We start from the raw sequence: 24441 nt of genomic DNA, 5'->3' as shown, positions 1-24441 counted from the left end.
TGGCTGCTCTTCCAGAGGACCCAGGTTCAATTCCCAGCACCCACATGGCAGCTCACAACTGTCTATAACTCCAGTTCCAGAGGATCTGACATCTTCATATGGACATACACACAGGCAAAAACACCAATGCACATGAAATAAAAATAATAAAAATCAGATTTCTTTTTAAAAAAGAATATTTTGATATGATTTTTATGAGCCTATGACTATTATACAAATGAAGTGAAGTTTTAAATTAAATTAATGAAGTTACTTGGGACCTGTTTTGGAACGCAATTTTTATCTCTCTATATAGATATAAGCATGATAAATTTTATAGATAAGTAAAATCTTTATCTTATGACTCTAATGAATGTGGCTTTATATAATTAGTATTATAAGATTTTATAAAACCCTTAATAGACTCAAAGATCATTTTAATAGATTTTAAGATGTTCAGAGAACTCAAGTTTATAAGGTAGCATGTGTTTATTAGACCTTTAAATCCTATTATTATTATTATTATTATTAGTAGTAGTAGTAGTAGTATCATCTTTATTTTGTGTGAAGGAATGTCTTGCCTACAAGTATGTGTACCACACCTGTGTGCCTGGTACGTGAGGAGGCCTGAAGAGGGTGTCAGATCCACTGAAACAGGAGTTACCAATGTTTGAAGTTGGGTGCTGGGAAACAACCCTGGGTCCTGTGGAAGGGCAATCAGTGTTCTTAAGTACTGAACCATCTCTCCAGCCCCTTTTTGGGTTTTCAAGATAGAGTTTCTCTATATAGCCCTGGCTAGTTGGACCTCACCGAGCTCCACCTGTTTCTGCCTCTGCTGGGATTAAAGGCATGCACCACCAGGCCTGGAATTATCAGGTTAATATATCACCAAAGTACAGCTGTAAATCCATACATGTATATTTTAACTAGGGATGCCAAAAATAAAAATAGCAGTTTTAGCACATGATAAAAATAAATTTAAAGAAATGAAGTCGCCAGAGTTTTTTAAATTGCTTTTCACGCAAACAATACATAAAAGCAATTAGCATAGACACACATGACACAATTACGTGGGATCTAGGGGCACTCATTTAAAAAGTAGAAAGTTTATATCCCTAGATCTTTAAAGCGAGATGCCAGGTGGTGGTGGCACGCGCACTTGGGAGGCAGAGGCAGGCGAATCTCTGTGAGTTCGAGGCCAGCCTGGTCTACAGAGTGAGTTCCAGGATAGCCAGGATTCAAAAACCAAAACAAACAAACAAACAGACAAAAAGATGTGAGGCAGGAGCTGGAGATCTGCCTCACAGGTTGAGAGCTCTAGCTGCTGGCTGCCCTTCCAGAGGACCTGGGTTTGATCCCCAGCACCGGATGTGAGAAAGAGTTAGTAGCTGTGCTGCTTAGTTTTTTTGTCTACTGGACAGAAGCTAGGGTATCTGGGAAGAAAGAGCATCAGTTGAGAAGACACTCTATTGGATTGCCTGTAGGCAAACCCGTAGAGCATTTTCTTCACAAATAATTGATGCAGAAGGACCCTGCCCATTGTGGACGGTGTCGCCCCTGGGCAGGGGGTCCTGGGTTCGATAAGAAAGCAGGCTGAGCAAGCCATGAGGAACAAGTCAGTAGGCAGCACCCTCCATGGCCTCTGCATCAGCTCCTACCTGATTTTCTTCAGTGAAGAAGTGTGACCCGAGTGTAAGCTGAAAAAAACCCTTTCCTCCCCAAGCTGCTTTTGGTCTTTGTGTTTTATCACAACAATAGAAACCCAAAATAAGATAGTAGCTTAAAAGATCAAAAGGTGGCACTTGTCATGCAGACTGAAGATATTATCGCTTCCTTCTTCAAGAGTTGCACAGCCCAGAGGGAGATGCTTTTACCGGTGAAAATGTTTTCCTCAGTGTTGTTTTAAGCCGCGCGCGCGTGTGTGTGTGTGTGTGTGTGTGTGTGTGTGTGTGTGTGTGTGTATGCGCACATATATATGAATGTGTTTTTTTTAATTTACAGTGAAAACAAATCATATTCCCTATGATTGTATTTGTATATGAAAGAAAAGGGAGAGGAAAGAAATGAAAGAAATGTAAGTTTTGGATTAAGCATACATCTGGACTTTGGCACCCTTACCTAGATTTGGTTATGCTGGTCAACCTCTTCTCTTGCATTGGGGAACACAGACTTGTCCCATACAGCCGTTTTCCCAACTACCTTTTAAAACATCTTATAAAGAGGCAACATGTGCAGATTAAATGTACTTATTTCGATCTCAAAAGTTGGAAAAGTCAACCTCTGGTTCAGAACACTGTGAGGGAGGAAGCCAGTGGACTCCTCCCTGCTGAAGCTGCTGGTGTTTCAGACAGCTCAGACAGGTAGGAAGGCAGAGAGCAGTGTCAAGACTTGGGAAGCTTGGCAGTGGTGGCTCTTGCCTTTAAGGAGACAGAGGCACGTGGATCTCTGAGTTCAGCCAAGCTACACAGAGAAACCCTGTCTTAAAAAACCAAAACAAGCAACAACAACAAACAAAATAGCTATCTATTTTGGGACAGAAAGGGAGCTACCAAACAAGATGCTTAAAAAACCAGCGCAGAATAAACAAATGGACATTGATCAAACCAAGGGAGGTCTGAGAGAACCTGGGAAAAAGCCTTCTGCTATCTGTAGATGCAGGATGTTGCCTCTCAGAGGCTTTCAGAGATGCTCCTAGGTTCAAAACTATGAAGAACAGCATTTTTAGGCGTGGCATTGGGTGGCCCCTCCCACCACAAGTAGACTGCACTCCAAGCCTCCAATCCGAGTGGGGTGACTGGGTCAGGCCATGTGGGGCCGGCTTTCCACTGGATCAGGGATTAGACTGCGTCCACCCAGGTGACTCCTCCAGTAAAAAGTAGTCTATTTTCAGAGCCCCATGTTTGGTGCCATAACAGTCAATACAGAAGCACAGCAGGATAAAGAACACCACAAATTGGAGCTGGAGCACTGGCTCACCAGTTCAGAGCAGGCATTTTCATCCAGAGGACCCAAGTTCAATTCTCAGCATGCACAGAAGGTGTAATTCCAGTTCCAGCAGGAAATCTCATTCCTCTGGCCTCTGACCTACACATGCACATAATTTTAAATAATAACAATGAATCTTTTGAAAGTCATAAATAAGACACTTTTCAAATATGTTAGGAGAAACACCAGAGAGGTAGTTTCAACTTGAAGGTGTAACTTCTTTCTGGGATGGTGTGTCTGCATGCTTGTGGTACAGGTGATGAGTGCGTGCATATAATGGGTGTATCTGATGGATTTGTGCACTGATGGGGGATGCGTGATGCGGCTGTGTGCTGACAGCTATATACGATGGGTGCATGTGTGTTGTTAAGTTGGCTTGCTAATATGGCTGTGCTTTTCTGGCCCCATTTTGAAGCATGAATATTGACACTTAGAAATGCAGGCATGTTTATGATAACATATGTGGGACTAGGGTGTGTTTCTAGGCTGGGTGGTTATGTGCACACGCCAGGTATACCACCCTCATGTGTATAGGAACAGAGGGCACAGGTCTGCCTGCTGCCTGGACCACAGTAAGGGCTGTCAGCGTTCCTGGAATGAATCACAGCCACACCCCTGCCAGCCAACACCCCGCTATCTCTGTGGCAGGTCAGGAAGACGCAGCACACAGGACAGGCTGGGAGACAGCACTGCAGAGATGAGCAGGCTTGGCTGTCTCATTCTCCTTCCAGGCCCCTTCTGTCGGGAGGACACTAGGAAAATCAAGGTTCTGAGCCCCGCCTTCCTCATCTGTGTGCTGCACAGGGCAGAGATTATAACATGATGGTGTTAACTCGCTTCCTGATGAGACTTGCGTTAGAGTTTATATCAGAAACCCAGGGGATCGGTCCCCACAGCCTGCAGGTCCTCCCTCGGGAGAGGGACATGCCCGTAGGCAAGGCAGGGGAACTACCAACAAATGTCAAGAGATTGCTTTTTCTCTTTTTCTTTTGAGGTTATAATTCAATTACAACATTTCTCCCTTCCCTTTCCTTCCTCTGAACCCTCCCACATCCCCTACCCTCCTTCATATTCATGGTTTCTTTTTTATAGCTGTTATTGCAGGCATATATGTATTTGTGTATATAAGTGTATTTCTAAATATAACCTATTCAGTCTGTATAATGTTATTTGCATATGTATTTTCAGGGCTGACCATTTGGCCCTGGACAATTAATTGGTGTGCTTTTCCCAGGGGAAGGCCACCTCTCCCCTACAGCGTCCCTTTGTTGCCTATAGTTCTATGCAAGGCCTCATGGGCTTTTCACGCCATCCACTTTGGCTCGTTCATTGGTGTCATCCTTGTTCAGCTCACATTTGGACAGTCATGTGGGCAAGACTTTGAACTTGGCTTTTAACATGCCTTAGGCATGTAGAAAACTTGTGTGTTCTTTTTCCTGTAAAATGGGGCCGTGGGGACGTAGCTCAGTGGTGGGGCACTTCCCCAGCATGAGCAAGGTCCCAGGCTCGACCCTAGCATTACTAGAAAGAAAAAAGAAACAGATGAACACAACCCAGTCAGTCCCCATTTCCCCCACTTCCTAAAACAGGGGCCAAGACAGGACTAGTGGGGGAGTCAGCAATGGATGTCAGGCCGCAATGAGGATGCTTGAGAGTCCTACACAGGCTCTCCAGCAAGTAGCTGTGAGCAGCATGGTTAGCATTCAGGCCCACTGGGCCCCGAGGCAGGGGCATCTTTCTGAGCCTCTCTCCTGCCTCTGCAACTTGGTTGACAATTGCAAGAGTCCCTAGAGACACTGAGCTCCGGGGCAAGGGGCAGACAGACAGCAGACAAGCGAAGAAACCAATGAGGGCATCTGAGATTGCACGGACCAGGCCAACGCAGTAGATGATGTAACACGGAGAGTGAGAATCGGGCGATGTGGGTGGTCAGGCTAGAGTCTGGAGAGGTGACGTCCTCGCTGTGGTCTGAACGACGCAGGTGTGATGGGGACAGCTAGGGCAAAGGCCCCCAGTGTTTAAGGGTCAGAGGTGAGTGAGTAGAGGGATGTGCGTATTCAAAGAGCTCCAGAAGGAAGAGCCCTGTGCACAAGCTCACTGAGCACTTGAGCAAACGTGAGAGCCAGAACTCCAGGCCCAGGGCTTCCATGCAGCAATACTGGAGGGCGGCTGCTGGCTGCCTATTTGCCAAGTATGGAGTTGGGGGAGATTCACTAACCACACTGGCTGTCCTTGGGGCTCCCTCCTATCATACTGCAGTCTTTGCCTATGATAGCCCCACTATCTTTAACGCTGCTCCTTGTTTTTTTTGGGGGGGGATGTCTTTTTGTTATTTATTTATTTTTGCTAAGTTAACCTTCCTCATTTTCACCTGTCCTCTGAAGGGCACAGGACTGGAGCAATGGCTCCCAGGTTAAGAGCGCATACACTGTTCTCATCAAAGACCAAAAGTTTGGCTCCCAACAACCATGCCAGGTGGTTTGCACGACCTGTAACTTCAGCTATGGAGGATCCAGTGCCTCTGGCCCCCACAGGCACCTGTACTCAAGAACCGCGTGCATAATTAAAGATATACTAAATCTCAAAAACAAAGACCAAACGGTCTCCGTGTTTTCTCAAAAACCGTTCCTGTGGGAACATTCTCTCTATGATGTTTGCGTCCCTGACTACCTTCCCAATAGGCCTATGGCCTCAGAGGACAGAACCACCCTCTATGCCTTCATTTCGTCTCAGCCTAGCACACTGTCTGATACACACAAGGAGCTAAACGGGAAGGAGGTGGGATATTCCCCGCCCTCTGGGGATAGGCCCCGCCCTCGGCCCAGAGAGAACCAGGATGGCTGACCTGAGACCACCAGAGAAGAGTTCACTCTACCCATCCCAACATCCCCACAGCTGGACACCAGGTCTGCCAAATCAGAGGATGGCTCTCTCTCTCTCACGGCTGCCCTGACCACAATGAAAAAGGGGGCTTTCCTTGGCTCGGGCTGCTGGGAAGCTGTGGGTGGGAGGTGATACCCACAGAAAGACAGGCACCCCCAGCTTCCTGAAACAGAAGGGGAGCCAGGGCTGCGGCAGGCGCTGAGGTTGCCCACAGAGAGGGCAGAGGTTGGTCTGCAGAGGCCGGGCAGGGAGGCCTGTGGCTGCCCCGCCCTGGCTGAGTTCCGCACACAGGAGGCTGCCTCTGGCCTGGAGCAGCAGCCATCCTAGGAAGTAGCTGAGGATGTTCCCTGCTCTGTGGAAGAGTCTTAGGTGTATCACTTAAGTCGACCAGTGTCTCCCAAGTCTGGCTCCTGCTCCTCCTCAGCTCCGTAAGACTGAAGGTGTTTAAATCCAGTTCACCGTCTTCTTGGCCAGCCCCATCCACTGTCTGCGTTCTGTTTGCTCCACCCACAATGTTGTGGAATCCCAGCCCACCCATTAACTCTCCACTGTTTATCTAATGCTCCTGCCCTTCCCCCATCCTGTACCATTCATGCCTCATCTTGCTCCATGTTCAGCCTCTTTTCCCCATCCCGAGCCAGAGTCTAGTTCTCTCAACACATTTTAAATGTCACAGTGTTATCATGTCTTCTTCCACTCACAAAATATCCACAATACCTTCCTGCCTTCTAGCCTGAAGCTTCCATTCCACACATCCCTGCCCAGCAGCTGGGCCACCTCTCAGGCCCAACACATCTGTTTTAGTTGCTGTTCTATTCACTGGGGGAATGCTTAATGCTTCAAGAGTTAGTCCCTTATCATCATGGCAGGAAGCAGACAGGAATGGTCCTGAGAGCTTTATATCCTGATCCACAGACAGCTAGCAGAGACTGGGCCCTGGCATGGGTTTTTGAAACCTCAAAGCCCACCCCTAGAGACACACCTCTTCCAACAAGGCCACACCTCCTCATCCTTCCCCAAATAGGTCCATGCGATGGTAACTGAGCATTCAAATATATGAACCTATGAGACTATTCTCATTCAAAGCACAACATCCTTGTGCAGCCTGGCCCCTCCTCTCAGGCCCAGCACAGTCCTGCAGTTGTCCTCTCTGTCCCCTCCCCCAGTTCCAACTACTTGCATGGCCTTGCTGCCTCTCAAGTATCCGCCCCCCCATCTCCTCGGTCCCCCCAAGAGAAGGACTGTGGGGCTTCCCTGTTGCTGCCAGCAGCTCCCAGACTGGAGTGTGTGCAGTCTGCACTGGCCTCGGCACACATGTAGTGGCACTCCAGACGACCTGTTGAGACAGGACTCTAGGCAGCTGCTTCTGAGCCCCAGGGTGTGAGGACCCACAAGGTGTCTTATGTAAATAAGCTAGTGTTCTCTCCATAGTCCTGTGAAGGGACAGAGGGGCCATCGTACTCCAGGAAGACAGAAGGACCCCAGTCCGTTTGAAGCTGAGGTTTATTTTTTGTGTGGGGGTGGGGTGGCAGTCACGACTCAGCCATTGATATCCCTCACACAGTCAAAAGCTGAGCCTGCAGGAAGGCTCAGCTGTTGGGAGCAGCTGATGCTCGGGAATCCTAGTACTCATGTGGCCCTGGAACTCCAGTTCTAGAGGATCTGACACTCTTATGGCCGCTGCGGAACCAAGCACCCTATATATGATATCCTTAAAAATAACTCAAAAAAATAAAAATTTAAAAGTTCTCTGAGAAAAGAGGCCTGCTGGTCGGAGAAGGGGTCCTAGTGGATACAGCTTATGTTCCCATGATCCCACAGTCTGAACACTCATCCTGGACACAACAGAGCCCATGTGAGCACCCGGGGCTTCTGAGCTCATTGTTCCAGCTGTCTTTGTTTGTTTTGATGCTGGGGATAGAAACATGGGCCTTAGTCCGGCAGTGGTGGTGCCCATCTTTGATCCGGCCACTCAGGAGACAGAGGCAGGCAGATCTCTGTGAGTTTGAGGCCAGCCTGGTCTACAGATCAGAGAAACTCTGACTCGCAAAACAAACAAATGAAAGAAAGAAGTTAAGAGAGAGAGAGAGAGAGAGAAGGAAGGAAGGAAGGAAGGAAGGAAGGAAGGAAGGAAGGAAGGAAGGAAGGAAGGAAGGATAGATAAAGATGGGCTGAGCATCTGAACATGAAGGCAAGGGCCCTCCCTCAGGGCCATTGCGTTTGTTTTGTTTGTTGTATGTGGGGTCTCAATATTCTCAGCTGGCCTTGAATTTACCATCCTCCTAGATGACAGGGGCATACCACCACATTGGCTTTCTCAGATTTAAAAAAAAAATGTGTATTGAAAAGTTTAAATCCCCCTGGTAGTAATGCCACCACCGATGTAATAAGTCAGGTCAGGCTGAATTAGTAAATCCAGGTTTAATCTAAGCAGAGCAAAGCAACTTGTGGGTGATACTTGGGAAGGCAGGGAAAGAATCAAATGGCAAATATGGCTACCAGGTCTTATATAGACTGTAGATGCGGTCTTGAGCAGTCCCAGGGAGGGGCTGACTTTTGGTGGACTTTCTCAGGGGAAGGGTTTGGAATGGGAGGAGTGAGACCCGAGCATGGTGTGCGACCCCTAGCTGGGGACCCCAACATTCCAACCTTTCTGGGTATGTTTGGATGGTGGTAGGGCTTCTACCTAAACGTGTGTGTGTGTGTGTGTGTGTGTGTGTGCATGCATAGGTCATGTGTGGACAGCAGAGGTTGGTGTGAGAATGTTCTCCTTTCTTAACCCTTCTCCATTTTTTTTTTTTTGGAATTATTTGTGGAGATTGGTTGTGGCACAGCTAATAATCCCAGTACTTAGGAGGCAGGGGCAGGAGGATCTCTGTGAGTTTGAAGCCAGCCTGATCTACAAAGAGCAAGCTCCAGGACAGCAGGTTGCATAATGAAACCCTGTATCTATCATCTATCTATCTGTCTGTTTGTCTGTCTCTTATATATGTGTGTATGTGCACGTGACTACAAGTGTCTGCAGGGCCAGAGGAGTCGGATCCCTCTGGAGTTGGATTACAGACAACTGTGAGCCACCTGACAGGTTCTGGAAATGAACTTGGGTTCTCTGCGAAAGAGCCCCTACTCTTTAACCATCAAGCCGTCTCTCCAGTTCCTCCACTTTATTTTCATTCTTTCCAGATTTGTCTTATTGTACAGGTTTTGCGTTTTCCCCGTGTGTATGTTTGTGCACCTTGGCTGCTGGAAGATGATGTGTCCCCTGGAGCTGGAGTTATGCGAGCCATCACGTGGGTGCTGGAGACTGAACCTGGACCCTCTACAGGAGCAACAAATGCTCGTAACCATTGAGCCATCACTCCAGCCCCAATCTACCTCTTTTTCTTTCTTTCTTTCTTTCTTTCTTTCTTTCTTTCTTTCTTTCTTTCTTTCCTTCCTTCCTTCCTTCCTTCCTTCCTTCCTTTTTCTTTTTTGAAATACAGTCTATCATTGAATCTGACACCTACCATTTTGCCTAGGCTGCTTGGCTGTTTGGCATCAGAGATATCTGTCTCCCAGTGCTGGGTCACAGGCACCTGATGCCAGGCAAGGACTCGGATGCAGGCATATGCCTGCGCATCGAGCATTTTACCCACAGAGTCATCTGCTGATCATTGTCTGGATTCCAATTTCTAAAATAATTCTGTGTGTTTTACTGGCTGGTGAGTATGTGTCTGGTGCCAGCACCATTAAAAGAGGGTGCAGATTACCTGAGCACCCTCCAGCCCTGCAGCCCCATCCCAGCTTTAATGGAATTCTTTCCAGTGAGAGATGGAGATCTTAGAGATGAAAATGACCTCTGCTCTTGCCTTACTTGACCTTCACAGGTCAAGCCTCAGTTTCCCCTCTGCATCGTGTGCTGTTGAAGCCCACTTTCCCACTGACAGAATTTCCTGGGCAAAGTGTAGGGCTTGTATTGCATAGGCAGGTTTGTAAACTGTAAGCAGTCCCTCCCTCCCTCCTTCCCTCCGTTTATTCCCTTCCTCCCTCCCTCTCTCCCCCTCCTTCCCTTCCTCTCTTCTTCCTTCCCTCCCCCTTTTACTTCCACCCCTTCTCCTTCCCTCACTCCCTTCCTCCCTCTCTCTCCTTCTTTCCCTCCATCTCTTACTCCCTCCCCTTCTCCTTCCCTCCCTCCCTTCCTCCCTTCCTTCTTCACTTCCTTCTTCCCTCTCCCCTCCCTCCCTCCCTTTCCTTCCTTCTCTCCTTCCCCCTCCCTCTTTCCTCCCTCCCTCCTTCACTTCCTCTCTTCTTTTCTGTGCAGCTCTTCTTTTAGTCCCTGACCCCAACTATCTTCCGCAGCCCATGCCAGGCCTGTCCAGGCAATCCACAGAATCCTTTGTGGCACCAAGAAAAAGGTCACAGTCCACAGTGGATCAAGAGGCCCTCAGCACAGGCAGCAAGGTCCTTGCTTCCTGGAGTGTCCCTGAGGGCTGGGCTTGCCCAAGGAGGGACGAAGGTCCCACAACAGGTGGGGCCCTGAAGCCGGGGCAGAGAGCAGATCAGAAGGGCCAGGGAGCTCCCAGGTTCTGAGGTGGGTGCTGGGGCAGGGGCAGCTATGGGCCTGTGGCTCTTCTTAGGACAGAGGCAGGGGATGGCTGTTGTGCACACAGCCTATGGCAGGTCTGAGTCAAAACACCTAAGGCCGACCCCAGCTGGTCATGAGGAAAGCTGCCCAGTCATTGCCTTATGCTGGCTTGGGTCACCCAGACAGGCGAGGCGCGGCCCAGTCAGCTGTGACTCAGGCCACAGTGGCCTTGCCACGCAGCCCAGGGGCATCAAGTACAGGGACGCCCCCTCCCCACACCCGGCCCCACTGCTTCTCCTTCTAGCAATCCAGTAACACCTTCCCCACCCGTGTCAGCCTCTCTGTGGTGTGGGCTTTCTACCTCTGGGGTCCTCAGATTGGGGGTGGGGTGGAAGTGGGGGGAGCCTCAGGCCACCAGCTCTGGACGGAAGTCAGGTGGGGGGCAGGGTGAGGAGTCAACGCCTGAGAAGCCTCGGCAGGAGAGGGAAGAAGCAGAGGGGCTCACAGGATGGTGTTGCCTTGAAGACCGGACGAGCTGTGCACACTGTGGAGGGCTGCGGCGGCACAGAGACCACGGTAGGCTTCCCTTCTTCTGTACAGAAGGTAGGGGCAGGATTGAGGGGTGCTGCTGCTCCCCACACTTATCCCCAGGAGTGTAGATAGCCCATCAATTGCTCCCCTGTGCGTTAGGGGCAGCTCTGGCCCACACAGCTCTCCAGGACTCCGGCTCCCTGTCTGTAATGGATGCATTGTAAGGCAGGGTCATAAGGTTCTCTTGGAGGATGTCCAGGCAGAGCTGGAGATGGGCTGAGAAAGTGCCCTGTGGGTTAAAGTTCATGAGATAGAGGGCAGTGGGCAGAGTACATGGATTCCACTCTCGCATTGTATGATGGTGGCAGGATAAGTTGATTGCTAAGGTAGCCTTGATTTCTGGGTTCCCAAGGGACATTCAGGTTCTTCTTTCTTTAAGAACGGGGGAGTTCTGAGCCTGCAGAGGCCTCCTTTACCCTGTCCCTCCCGAGTGGGCTGCAGTGGGTCACAGGGGCTCTCGTGGGTGTTCTGGGGAACTTGATTAGCCAAGGTCACCATTCCTCTGCCTTTGACCTTGGGCCGGATCAGAGCTTGGCAGATCTGTGAACCTGGACATCCTAGCCCCAGAACAGTGACAGGGTGTGGGAAGAACAGAAACGGGGGCCGTGTCGAGACCCGAACTGGGGACCTGTTGCCCACAGTTAAGAGAGGTACTCATCTGAAACTTGCGGTCAGTGTTTCTCCAAACCTGGTAGGGCTGCCAAGAGGATGGGAGATGGTCCCCAGGACCCTGTCCATGCAGTGCCATGTGGGACAGGACAGGGTAGTGGGGAGCCTCCAACCATCCACAGATGGAGCAGTCAGGTGTCCCTGGGGTAAATTTTGTTTGTTTCTCCTGCTGTGTGGATTAGGACAGCTCATTTTCCTCTTCTGGGTCAACCCAGTTCCCCTGTAAGATGAAGAGCCCGATCCCCACTTGGAAGAGCTGTCAGGCCAAGGTGGGAACAGGTAGAAGGACCCAAAGGGGCGCTGCCCCCTCCTCCAAAGCCAAGGCTACACCCCCTTGGCCATGGCATGTAGTTTCAGCACCCCCTTGTGGCCAGTCTTCTGGGCTTCACCCTGCAGATGTCAGGCAGGGTGAAGCCTCTCTGGGAGCCTTCAGAGGACCCTGTGTTGGCTGATGGCCTCTGCTCACCCCCACCCTGAGCCCCAGGCACCCACTCACTTCCTCAAATCCACCAATCCAGCTCCACCTACCTGCTTGCAGCAGCTGAGCTGGCATGACCGCTGTACCTGCCACTCCTGGGCAGCGGGAGGCGCTGCTGTCCAGGACTTGGAGCTACTAAAAGTTTTCATGGCAAGGAGCCCTGAGCTCAGTTTTCCAGGATACTGGAGGAGGGGGGGAAGGGGGGAATCATCCACATCTCCAAGATCGATGACTGGTTCTAATCAGGGAAATGGAGTCTCAAGAAGCAACTCCTCTCTGGAGTCCTCACAGGCAAACCAGTTTTGAAACCCTGGGGTCCCATCACCTTGGAAACCCAGGACAGGCAGCAGGCCATATACCACTAAGGACGGTCCCCGATTTGCTATGTGGCTTTTGAAAAGTGTCATCCCCTCTCTGGGCCTCACCTTTGAAGTTGTACCAAATAAAGATGTCAATAATAAAAGCAGATCTGTGGCTTTGCCAACATATGATTGGCAATACTGTTACCAAGTTTACACATGTTGAAACAGGTTTGAGTGATGACATCTGCCTCAGGTAGCCCAGCTTGCAAGTGACAGAGTTAGGACTGGATCTGAGGTCTGACAGATTCCAGGGCCCTTGGCCCCTCTCCTCCAGCCCACAAGGACACACCCAGCTTGAAAAGATAGGCAAGGCTGTGTAGTGGGGGTGGGGTGCTAAGACCAGCGTTGGAGACGACCCTCTTCCCTTTAAGAGGGTCCTTAGCTATCAGTCTGGAGGTCAAAGTCGGCACCAGGGAAATGCCACAGCGGAGGGGTTCACAGAGGGCCGGGCACAGGTCCCACCTGGAAAGGGAGGGAACGGAAGCAGGGTCCAGGGGTGCGGTGGGGTGAGGCTAGCTGGGCAGGAGATCAGAGCGGATTGTGTCATGGGGCCATGTGGCTGATAAGCGCTGGCCACCTGGCAGAAAGAAGGAGGTGCTCCCCTGGAGTGACTGGCTCAGAACCCCCCCACAGACCTTGCTGCCACAGCCACCCTTCGACTCCCTGGGCCCATTTCGGAGAGGATGGGATGGGGTGGGGAGGCAGGCTTTGCACACTTTGTGGCCCTGAACATTTCATTCAACTCCCTGAGCCTCAGTTTCCAACTATGGCAAAGGAGAAATGCCTCCTCCAGCAGATGGGGGTGGGGCTGGAGGTCTTAGGTGTCTGCTAGGCACTCCATGATTTTCTGGAGGGGAAGGGAGGCCCCTGGAGCTGGTGGACATGTCAGCCTTGTGCCCTGGGGGGGGGGGGTTCCTTGAGATCTGCCGAGTCCAGGGGTTTAGGGCTGGTGTGAGACTGGAGTCAAATCCGTGCTTCCTGATAGGGCAGCAGGTCCTGGTTGTGCCCCGCTGTCCCCGGCAGCTCCACCTGCACTGTCCTGCAGAGTTCAGTTATTCCTTTCTTTCCCAGAAAGCAGACAGTTCACCCAGACAAGTCTTCCTCCTAACCTTTCTAGGGATGGGATCCTTCATTCTTCTCATTATCTCATTGCTAAGATCTTCAAAAAAAAAAATTTTTTTTTCAAGTCTCCCTGGCACTGAGAGTTGAGACAGGGCTCAGGCCACCTACCCAGCATCACCTCTTGGTCCAGTTAGGTGGCCCTAGTGAACTCGCCTGGAAGAGTGGACAGAGATGAGGCCAGGTCCTACGTCTGCGGCCAGCTCCCAGCTTCCTGTGTGTCTGTCCGCTGTTGTTTCCTGTTCTGTTTATTGCCTTCAAGTTCAGGAAACCAATGAGTGGCACCCCACACACACCCGTGATTATTTAATAGCAGCCGTGCTACGGTCTCTCTTTTGGAAAACCCAGTGGGAAAAGGAAGCTGTCAAGTCGGCTCTGACATCAGCGTTGTCCCCGTGCCAAAAGTCAGGGTGGCCGGGGTGGGAGGGGTAGGGCGGGGTGAGGAAACCAGTTGCTGGTGGCCCCCGTGACACGAGGCTGCTCCATGGTTCCCAGGGGCAGGGGCTAGACAGGGAAAGGCAGGGATTGATAGAGACACAGGGGCACATGCATACATGAACATGGGGTCATGCCTGCCTACCAGCCAGACTCACTGTCCTTTACAGGCACATGCGTGTGCACGCACACACACACACATACACATATACCAGAGGCCTTGCAAATTCCAGCTCTGTCTTAGCCCCCCAAACACAGGCAAACAGCATAATTGAATGCACACGCTTGCACGATAGGGCCAGACACAATAAATACAGAGTCATGCTGACCCCATTCTGGCTGCTCACACACTCAGTTCACTGAGACTTAGACACAGACTCCACCAAGCTTCTGCCTCACAGGGAGCCTGCAGGGCGCCCTCTTCTGGATTTGGCTGGGCCTCTGGGCCTAGCCCTAGCCACTTCCTCCTGATGCCCCTGAGGAAAGGCTTGGTAGTTGTGGCTGTCTCCAGCCTCACCCAGGTAAGGCCAGAGCAGGGCAAGGATCCCTGAGGGTCTGAGGCTGAGGAAGGAAGTGGTTTTGGAGAAGCTGGGCTCCACAAGGGACTTCGTCACTGCTCAACCTGATGCCAGGTCTCCACCCCCACACCGTGTCCTTGGTCTGCCCATACCTGGGCCCAAGATGCACCTCTGGCCTGTTCCTGAGCTGGCTTCAGTGGCAGTCACGGTAAAAGTCAGACACTATGTGCTGCCAACTGCTGGGTGACTTTGGGCAAGTCACACAGACTTTCTGGGCCAAGCTTGCCTGATTCCCATAGTAAGAAACATGTGGGCGCATAGAGACAACCGGAAAGAATACTTCAGGGAGCATGCTTGCCCTTGCTCTGGAAATGTCTAGGAACTTCGTCATTCTATTTCTCTTTGAAAGCATACTGGCTCCTGGTAACTAGAGCCTGTAACCCATGGAGCAGCAGAGACAAGTATCTCTGCCTGGGACAGTCCTGGATATTCAGGGAGAAGAGAGCCATAGTCTAAGTGTTTACACAACATGGCCACAAAATGCTGGGCCAGGGCGACCGTAGCCTAGTTCACAGATAGAGGGCTGGAAGGTAGTGTCAGGGTGGGACCAGCCACCCACCATGCCACAACCTGGCCTCTGGCCCTGCTGATGCTCAGCTCTGTGGGCTGCCACTTCCTTTGCAATTTCTATCAGAAGTGAAGGAGGGAAAAAAAATGCAGCCACTCTGATTCACCTCCAGGGGCTCCGATTCTTGACGCAGAACCAGTCAGGAAATGTCGGGGTGATGCTGGGGCTGTTGGCCGTTGGCCAGGCTGCTTCTGGCTCTTCTTTGGCCCCGAGCGGGTGTTACTGGTGTTGGCCAGAGATGTGATGGAGTGAGGCTGAGAAGAGGCAGATTCCATGGCAGCACTGGACTTCGCCAGGGACCATGAGACAGGAGGGCTTGCTGATACTCTCCAAGGCTGCCGGCTCTCAGGAGTCATGCCCACCCCCAAAGACTGAGAGCCCCTCCCCCGCAGCCACCTCAGCTCTATGCTGAATCCCCAGGCTGGGTCCAGGCTCTTTACTCCCTAGAACCAGAGTTGACAGAACATCTATTCTGAACCATCCTTGTTTTCCAAATGGGAAACTGAGGCTTAGAGACACCATGGCCCAGGGCCACACAGCTGAAGTGTGGTTTGTGCTGGATTCAGACCTCATTGCCTTCCTGGATAAACAGCCCACACCACCCTCCTCCACCTGGCAATCCAGCCCACTTGTTCCAAAAGTAGTCAACTTATCAACTGGAGTGAAGGCTGCAGGTCCAATGGCACCTTCATTTCTCAAGGTGGAAAATGGATGTGGTACCCCTGTAAAGTTCATGCCAGGCACATTCCCGAGTCTCCTATTTCCTTTAACCACCTGTCGTGAGCTCTGGCCTTATGAAGCACCCTCCAGCCCTCAGCTTCCTCTTCAAGCCCTCACCTTCCAGGTGAGGTCACCAAAGCCCAGCTAAGGCTTTGTTTTTTGAAAAACTGAGTTCCTCCAGGACAGGGAAAGGGTGCAGGGAGAACGGGGCTGGCCTGACTGTGGGGGCAGCTAGGCATCTGGGTCACCGGTCTTGGGGAATTCCCAGTGCCCAGAGAGCTGCTTACTTACCTGCTGAGTAACCACTGCCCACACAGGATGCCTGCCTGACAGGCCACCTCCCCAAAACTCTGTGAGCAGTCACAGCCATGTAGTCCTTTCTCCTGAGTCTGAGTGCCCCAGGGCCCAGGAAAGAGACAGAACAGCAGGCAGGCAAGGGGGCTAGCCCCCACCCCCGCGTCCTTCCCCCAGGGGCTCTGCAGGGGGGCAGCTGGTGATTCAAATTCCTCTGAGCTGAGCTTCTCAGATGGGGTCTGGGGGGGGGGGTGTGTGTGAATCAGCTCCTGCCTGTGGTAAAGTCCAGGCCTTACTAGGGTAGCTCTGTGTGTGTGTGTGTGTGTGTGTGTGTGTGGTATATGGAGGTAAGACAGGTGTGTGTAGGTCTGTGTTACAGGTGGAGGGGTGTGTAACAGGCTGTGTGGGGGGGTGTTGTATGACACAGGAAGGCACACTACCATACCAGTTCCCTCTATCCTGTCCGCTCATTCTGAGGTATCGCTGAAGGGGTGCTGTGGGTGAGAAATATCCCCTTTCCTGTCTGTTGTTGCCCTTGTCTCCGGAGCATGGCAGTTTCTTCATCTCTGTTTCCCAGAGAAGTATTTAGGAGGTTTGCCGGGTGTCAGGAATCCTGCTGGACCCCGGACCCCCCCCCCCAACGAACCCATTATGTGCGTGTGTGCCATCACTCCCACTCAGAGATGAAACTGAGGGTGAGGAGTGACCATGTCCCCAAAGCCACACACCCTGTACTGCCCGGAGCCCAATCTCCAGCCTGCTTCTGCAAGAGGTCAAAGTCCACGCCTGCCTCAGCCCACTAGAGCTCCTGCCTTTGCCCAGGCTGCTTTCAAGGTGTAGAAGTCACATTAACATAAGAACAAAAATAAATAGCGTCTGCTCTGATGTTCTGCAGCAGGACCCCCTCAGAGCCCTCAGAACAGGGCAGTGTGTTCAAGAATGAGCTGGAGTGGACCCAGACCTGATGAACAGGTCAGGGCTGCAGGGGGCTAGGGGGTGGGGCTTCCTGTTTAAGTCCTTATTCCCTCACAGAGGGATCTCTGTGGCCTTGCAAGCCAGAGGCCTGGGCTCTGATAGTCTTTGTGCACCCTTATGCATGTGCCTTTACTTGCCCTTAGCGTCCACAAGCGAAAAACAAACAGGCCACTGTGATGTTCTAGGAGAGAGCTGGGATTGCCGAGTGACAGGCAGTGGGAGAAGCAAGGCTGACTGGCCGTGTGCACCAAAGTGAACGGAGCGTGCTGAGGGGTTAGGCCCCCCGGCAAGTCTACAAGCTCACTTCCTGGAGAGACACAGCCACCTGGAGACAGCACCTAGGACCCTGCACAGCAGCCCCCATCCTGCTGAGGGAGTCCCTGTGTGGAAACTGCCTGTCCCCCTCATCCAGAAGCCTGTCAAGCCCCCAGCAGGCCCAGTGTGCAGAAGCTGGGCAGGCTGCAGATGAAATCACAGCTGGAAGGGGCTGGGCTGGGGCTGCCACTCCAGGGTGGGGCCCAGGGTCATAACCCTGGGAACCAGCAGCCAAGAAGGGAGGATGCCTTCCTCGAGGCAGCAGAAGGGAAGCACACACAGCAGCACAGAGAGAGAGGGAGGGACGAATGCGAACTCCAGCTGAAGCCAGCCACGTTGCAGGCAGCTTGAAGCCAGAGGCCCGGTTCTGCGCGGAGACCTTTCCTGGCATCTCCCCAGAGGCCCATCGCAGGTGGTACTCAGACATGGACTGGAGCACGAGGCAGGGGCTGGGGCACCGAGGGGACCAGAGCGCTGGGGGAGAGCGGACTGAGTCAGGTACTGTGAGAGGGGAAACTGAGGCACAAAAAAGAGTCAGCTAGGAGCCTGAAATAAAAAGGCCCTAATATCAGTGTCTCCTAGAATCGATTCCCATTTCCTGTTTCCTGGAGGGCGGAGCTGAGATTAAATGACTATCGAGGGGGGCCTGTAGTACCAATGTGTGGTTTAAGGATCCAGAGGTCAGCACAAGGCCTGGAGTCCGCCGGAAGGATGTAGAGGAGAGTAAGGCATGGAACAGACAGGGCTGTGGCCTCCACGAGCACTGGCACACTCGGGGGCTTAGCGGAGGGGACAAGAGATGGACAGAAAGGACCACGATGGGTTTCTGGGCTGATAGACTTGGGACCCATGTGAAGGAAGCTGGGCTGAGTCAGAGACCAGATGTCTGGAAGACAATGGCAGAGCTGAGCTGATCTGGAGTTCAAGTGCTCTGGTGCTGGTGGTGCGGCTGGGATGTCTCCAGTGTGCAGTTGCAGGCTAACTTATGTGTGCAGGAATGGTAAGCCCCAGGTAGGGCCGCCAGGAAGAGACAAGGTGTGTTGGGGTACAGCGAGAAAGAAAGGGTGCCTGGCCTCTGGATCCAGCCCCCCTCCACCACTGGGAAGTACCAAACGGGAGGGGCGGTTTTATCGCTCCACTATCCAAGGCTCTGCCAAAAGACCACAAGGAACAAGAATCAGGATGGGGGAGGGTGTATGTGTGGCGGGGCGGGGCGGGGTGGGGACAGCAGCTGGCACAAGGGTTCATCCTGGTACGATGTGAGAACGTCTGAGCAGATCCTGGATGTGCCTAGAGGCACGAGCTGGGGGCATGGAGGTGACCAAAGGTGTTTCAGCAGCCGGGCAGAGCTTTGGAAAACCAGTTGTCCCGACATCAGACAGAAGGGTTGGGATATGGTCCTCAGGGCAATGACATCTCTAGGTCTGGAAGGACCCAGTGGCTCTGGGGACAGGATGGCCCTAGGTAGGTGTGCCTGGTCAGTACTCTCTCACTGCATGCTGTCCATACTGCCTTATGTTTAGTAAGGAGACTCTGATCTCATTTACTCCCTCCTCTTCCTCCCTGTTCCTGAGACATCCAGTAATCCACCAGCAGGGACTCACGCCAGGTGTGCAGACCCTGCCTTAGACTGCAGAAGCACCTGTTGGGAGTCATCTTCGCACTCTGAGGCCAAAGCACCAAGGGGCTTCCAAGGAGTGTCTGGGGAGCATCAGCCATTCCTCTGTGCCCTAAGGAAGCTAGGGCACAGCCTCCCTGGATCTCCGCTTTAGGGGCCCCTCCAGAATAGAGGTTGAGGTACCTTTCTGAAGTGCCTCCCCAGACGGTTCCCAAAGAGACACAATTTCACATCTTTCCAGGGCTCTCGAGTGCCAATCAGTAGAGGGGGCATACTGATGGATGGATGTAAGGGGGCCAGAACCTTTGGCACACTGGTACCATACCCCGGTAGTCTCTCTTTGCCCACTGGCAATGGGCAGGCTAGAGACAGGCCACCCCTAAAGTAGCTTCCAGCGTTCATGTTCTGCTCCACTTTATGACTGTCTAAAGTCCAAAATGGCCACAGCCCCCCTTCCTGGAAAACTGTGTCTCAGTGGAACCCCAGCCCGAATCCTCCTGCTGTCTCGCAAAGCCCCCCTCCCCAGGGGTTATAAAGGCAGCCTCTAGTCTGTTGCCACCCTCCAAATCCAGATGAACCTGGGGCGTCTGAAGGGCACAAGGTTGGGGACCCCATCTGAGTTCCCCTGAGATCTCCTTCCCACCAGACCCATTTACAAACAACGCCCAGAGCAAGCCACTCAGGAAAACCACAGGGCGTTTTTTTGTTAAGACTTCATTATAATTTTATCAATCAAATTCTTAGAAGAAGGAAAAAGTCTGCCCTCCCCACCCTCCCCCTCACTCGTCCCCCTCCCCCTCTTCACTCTCACTTTCTTCCATTCATAATTTCCTATGATGCACCTCAAACAACTTCCTGGACTGGGGATCCCGGCTAAATATAGCTGTTTCTGTCTTACAACACAGGCTCCAGTATATAAATCAGGCAAATTCCCCATTTGAGCATGAACTTCTGAAAACGGCCTGCATCTAAGGTCTCCTCCAAGGCCCTCTGGAGTCCAGCCCATAATGAAGGTCTTGGCCGCAGGTAAATCCACGCGCCCGGCGCCGGTTGCGAGTCTCGACTGCGGGCGCGCCGGCAGCCTGGGGCGCTGGGCGAGCACCCGCGGGACACCGGCCCGCCGCGCCACTCGGACACTTGGGGCGCCCGCGCAGTCCCAGGCCAGCCGGAGGCGCTGGGTGGCGGCCGGGAGCGAGCGCCGCACATGGTCCGGGCACCGCGCGCCCAGCCAGCCGGGGCCAGCAGGTTGGCGGTGAGGGACCCGGCCGGCGCAGCCTTGCTCCACCGCCTCTACTGCTCGCCCCACTGCTCTCCCGCGCTGCTCTTGCTTCTCCGCTGTCTCCCGGATTCACCCTCCCTCTTTCTTTTTCTTTCTTTCTTTCTTTCCGCTTTCTCTTTTCCAACTGCGTCCCGGGCTGCTCCCTGGGAGGGGCGCAGGCGGCTGAGCAGCTTGCAAACTCCGGCCAGGACCGGCGCAGGTGCCGCTTCCGTCTGCTAGTCCCTGGAAAGCTGTGATTGGCGCGAGGTGAGATGCGGGTATGGGTACCCCCGCAGGCATCCCGGGGCCTTAACACTGTCTGGGGATGCTGGGATCAGCAGGGGACACCAGGGGAGTGAATTTAAGGTTCTACGGTCTTTTTAGTCCCAGCATGGAGACCTCCAAGAGTTGATTTTAGCCTTTATTACCTTTTGGTGTCTTTAGCCTGGTGTTGGAAAGTCTGAACTGGGGTGAGGGGGCCGGTGTAGCTGAAAGTGAAGGAGGGGCAGACGCCCCGGGGGAGGGGTGATCCTGGACAGGCCCGGACAGCTCCCGGTTCTCCTGACACCTTTCGCTTTCCTCTTGCGTGTCCGCCTGCGACCTTTTCCCTGGTCTCTTTCCTGGTTTCACCATTTCCTCTCACTCCAAAGTCTGTGGAGTTGGGAGCGCGGGGTGGTGGGGGAACTCTAGTAAGTTGGGGTGTAGATGATTTGGATGGAGAGTGGGGACCTGAAGAGCAAACAGGTGAAAGGTTCTGCATAGAACCTCATTGAGGAAGGATAGAGATGGATTAGAGGCAATTGGCCGAGGGAACCAGAATCAAGCTGCAGGTTTGAGAAGAGAGGGCCAACAGAAACCATGACCCTCAGCCCCCGTGGTCCGCAAGGGGTCCAGTTTGGAGTTCTAGGCTGCAGTAGGCCAATGAACATCGAGGAAGCTAAGAATCCGGCCCACCCTGGGAGGGGGAAGATAGGATTCTTTTCTCTTCTCCTCTGCTGGACCTAATGCCATCCAGTTAGGGGACCAGGCTTTGAGACTTGGACCTCCTGAAGGACAGGGCTAGACAGTTGAGTGGCCTCTTGGACCCTGGAGTTAGGAAAAAAAAAAAGGTTCCTGTCTTGATATTTTGCTTCTCCACTCAAAACTATGGCACAAATGGGGAAACTGAGGCCAGGGAGCAGGGAAAGAGAAAGCAGAGAGAACTGGGGCAAGAGACCTGGAGCCAGGGAGTCAGAGCAGAGCAGTGAAGTTATAGAGGGGGAGCTCCCCACCCAGCCCCCATGCAAGAAGCCAGGAGCCTCCAACTGGTCTTCCTGCTCCTACAACCAATCCTTGTCTCTTCCCAGGAGTTGTGCCCTTACTGCTGGTTCTGCACTGGAAACATGGGGCAGGGAGTCCCCTTCCCATCACCCCTGTTAATGCCACCTGTGCCACACGCCACCCATGCCACGGCAACCTCATGAATCAGATCAAGAACCAACTGGCACAGCTCAATGGCAGTGCCAATGCCCTCTTCATTTCCTACGTGAGTTACCTTCCTGGGGTCCTGGGGAAGGCGGGGAGCTGCCTGGGCTGGAGGGGAGCCCTGAGGAGCTGGGAGACACAGTGACAAGGGACTTGGTTCAAGCAAGCCCATCCATACATGGCATCCTCCTGACACCCTAGCCCAGGCTAGAGACAGGCAGTCACCCTCCCAAGGTCACCAGTGAGTGGAGGGAGGAGGGCGGAGCTGGGCTGAGAGGTGGGGGCTCGTTACCCGGCTCAGGGTGGGCAAAGAAGTGAACAGGGGGAGTCACTGAAAACATTGGGGTGCCCAGGAAGAGACGGAGGTGATCAAAAGTGCAAGTGTGTGTGGTGTTCTGGCTGAGGTGGTGCCTGTGAAAGGCCACATTTCCTCTCTATCCATTTATGTCACAGTGACCTTGATGAGTGAGTTCACACTGATTACTGCTGACTCATGATTCTAGTTGACTACAGGGCAGTAAGTTGAGTCCCCAAGTCACAGGTGGGGAAGGAAACCAAGGTGCAAGAGCTTTTCCCCAGGGTTGGTGGCAAGCTGGAACACTCACCCTGACTCCCATGTCATCTCCCCTCTGTTCCTTTGTTCTTTAGTACACAGCTCAAGGGGAGCCATTTCCCAACAACGTGGACAAGCTCTGTGGGCCCAACATGACAGATTTCCCGCCTTTCCACGCCAATGGAACTGAGAAGACCAAGTTGGTGGAGCTGTATCGGATGGTCGCGTATCTCAGTGTCTTCCTGGGCAACGTCACCCGGGATCAGAGAATCCTGAACCCCAATGCCCAGAGCCTCCACAGCAAGCTCAATGCTACTACAGACATCATGCGTGGACTCCTCAGCAATGTGCTTTGTCGGCTGTGCAACAAGTACCACGTGGGCCACGTGGATGTGACCTATGCCCCCGACACCGCCAGCAAAGATGTCTTCCAAAAGAAAAAGTTGGGCTGCCAGCTCCTGGGGACATACAAGCAAGTCATTAGTGTGGTGGCCCAGGCCTTCTAGACAGGAGGTCTTAAGTTTGCTGTGGACTGAGAGATTTCAGGAGCAGGATCCAGATGTGGGGGGGGGGGGCTCAAAATGTGCTGGGGTTCAGGGCATTGTTAAATGCAAAGGGGGCTGCTGGCAGCCCCCAGGGATTTCCAGCCACTCATTGCACTCTTGACTGGGCTATGATGGAGTCCAGCAAAACTGAAACTTCCAAAGGCAGGGCCTTCAGATAGCCCAGCCCCAGCAGGAAGTGGCATCGAGGAGGTTAAGTGTGGTGAGATTTCTGTCCCACTAACTTCCCTTAGCCTGTTGTTCACTAGGTGTGTGAACAAGATGCATGTGTTGTCTATAGCAGACAGCAAAGGTCTGAGGAGTCTCCTGGTCCCCTGCAGAGTGACCACCATCTGGGCCTTTGCTGTCCCTTTTAGAGACTTTGGAAGGCTTAGTGGAAATGTGGGCAGGCCAGAGGATCCGGAAGGACTCCTTGTCTTTTTGAAATTTTGTGGGTGGAAGACAGAGAGGGTAACCTGTGATGGGATATATCTTCTCTTGAGTTTGATTAGAGGGTTCAGGCTTAGGGATTGTCATGTCAGGTGGAAGATTCTGGAAGGTCACTGGCGGTCAGGCTCTTAGGGACGAAGAGAGGCCATCTGCAGGTCTGGAAGTCCCTGGATGAGGACGAGGCCATCAGAGAGTGATGGACTCATTTTCTCTGCAGTTTCCCCCCACAACCTGGCACAGTTGGGGTCTCCCAGCTGGACCTAGAGGTGGGGTGTGCACAGGTGGGAAGAAGCAGGTTGCAAAGGCAGGTGAGGTGTTCAGCAGATTCCCAGAGTCCTCCCAGGGACGGAGCTGTAACGGTAGGAGCCAGGGAGGGAGCAAGGCAAGCATGGTGGGGTGCTAGCGATGCGGGTTTCATCTGCTTTTGTTGATGCCAGAGAACAGGTGATCCTGAACAGAGAGGTAGCTTAGAGTAGAAGGTCACGTCTGAGGCCCTGGAGGTCACACAAAGGTACTTGAGGGGACCGGAGGCTGTCTTGGGTTCCTAGAGCTTGGAGAAGCAGAACTTGAGGTCAGGGTCTCAGGGAAGCTGGAGACCCCAGGGCGCTGTGTGTGATCCAGTGCTGCTGTCTATTTATTACTGTACCCTATTTATGTTAACTTATTGGTGCTTTAAATGGCAAAGTTAATTCCCCGAAACAGTATGAGGCCCCTTACGTGGGAGCCACGGTCAGGCCTCACCTTGTGGGGTTTGGTCTGGGAGCTGATGATATTACAGGTAGAATAAGCCTCATGGGAGAAGCCTAGAGAAGGGTCAAGATCAGAGAGCTGGCTAGCTCCGCTGCCTCCCGCTGTGACTCACTTTGAGGGTGTCAGGGACCCCCCAGAAGGAGCTGGGCCAGTTTGTGGAGTGGAAGATTTTTTTTCCTCTTTCTGGTCTCCAGGGGGGCGGAGCAGTTTGTGGTTGTTGTTGTTTTGTCCCACGGTGCTCTCTGGCGCCCCCTGGATTTCTGCTATGCGGCGCACCATTCACAACGTAAT

The 24441-nt window shown here is 52.7% G+C and overlaps 2 protein-coding genes across 5 annotated transcripts; one reads left to right on the top strand and one right to left on the bottom strand.

Annotated features, from left to right (window-relative positions):
- The first annotated feature begins 10835 nt into the window (after nucleotides 1–10835).
- Lif (LIF interleukin 6 family cytokine) lies at nucleotides 10836–22977 on the top strand. 4 transcript variants are annotated; one of them, XM_085692114.2, is made up of 4 exons: nucleotides 10836–10987; nucleotides 20039–20159; nucleotides 21738–21916; nucleotides 22504–22977. In XM_085692114.2, exons 2-4 carry the CDS (start codon nucleotides 20141–20143, stop codon nucleotides 22912–22914), a joined length of 609 nt encoding a protein of 202 aa, XP_085548240.1. In that variant the 5' UTR covers nucleotides 10836–10987; nucleotides 20039–20140; the 3' UTR covers nucleotides 22915–22977. The 4 variants fall into 4 exon arrangements, with proteins under 4 accessions (XP_085548240.1, XP_085548241.1, XP_085548239.1 ...); XM_085692115.2 differs by lacking the exon at nucleotides 10836–10987 and adding an exon at nucleotides 17670–18013; XM_085692113.2 differs by lacking the exon at nucleotides 10836–10987 and having other exon boundaries at nucleotides 20010–20159.
- LOC148121194 (uncharacterized) lies at nucleotides 20102–21171 on the bottom strand. The gene is made up of 2 exons (XM_087909143.1): nucleotides 20820–21171; nucleotides 20102–20642 (listed from the first exon to the last, which is right to left on the bottom strand). The coding sequence occupies exons 1-2, from the start codon at nucleotides 21149–21151 to the stop codon at nucleotides 20102–20104; spliced, it is 873 nt and encodes a 290-aa protein (XP_087765269.1). The 5' UTR covers nucleotides 21152–21171.
- Nucleotides 22978–24441: the final 1464 nt, after the last annotated feature.

Source organism: Myodes glareolus, chromosome 8 (genome assembly GCF_982192425.1).
Source record: "Myodes glareolus chromosome 8, mMyoGla1.1, whole genome shotgun sequence".
In the NCBI taxonomy this organism is placed as follows: domain Eukaryota; kingdom Metazoa; phylum Chordata; class Mammalia; order Rodentia; family Cricetidae; genus Myodes; species Myodes glareolus.
Note: the sequence above shows the minus strand (reverse complement) of the source record. Positions and strands in the feature narration are given on the sequence as shown.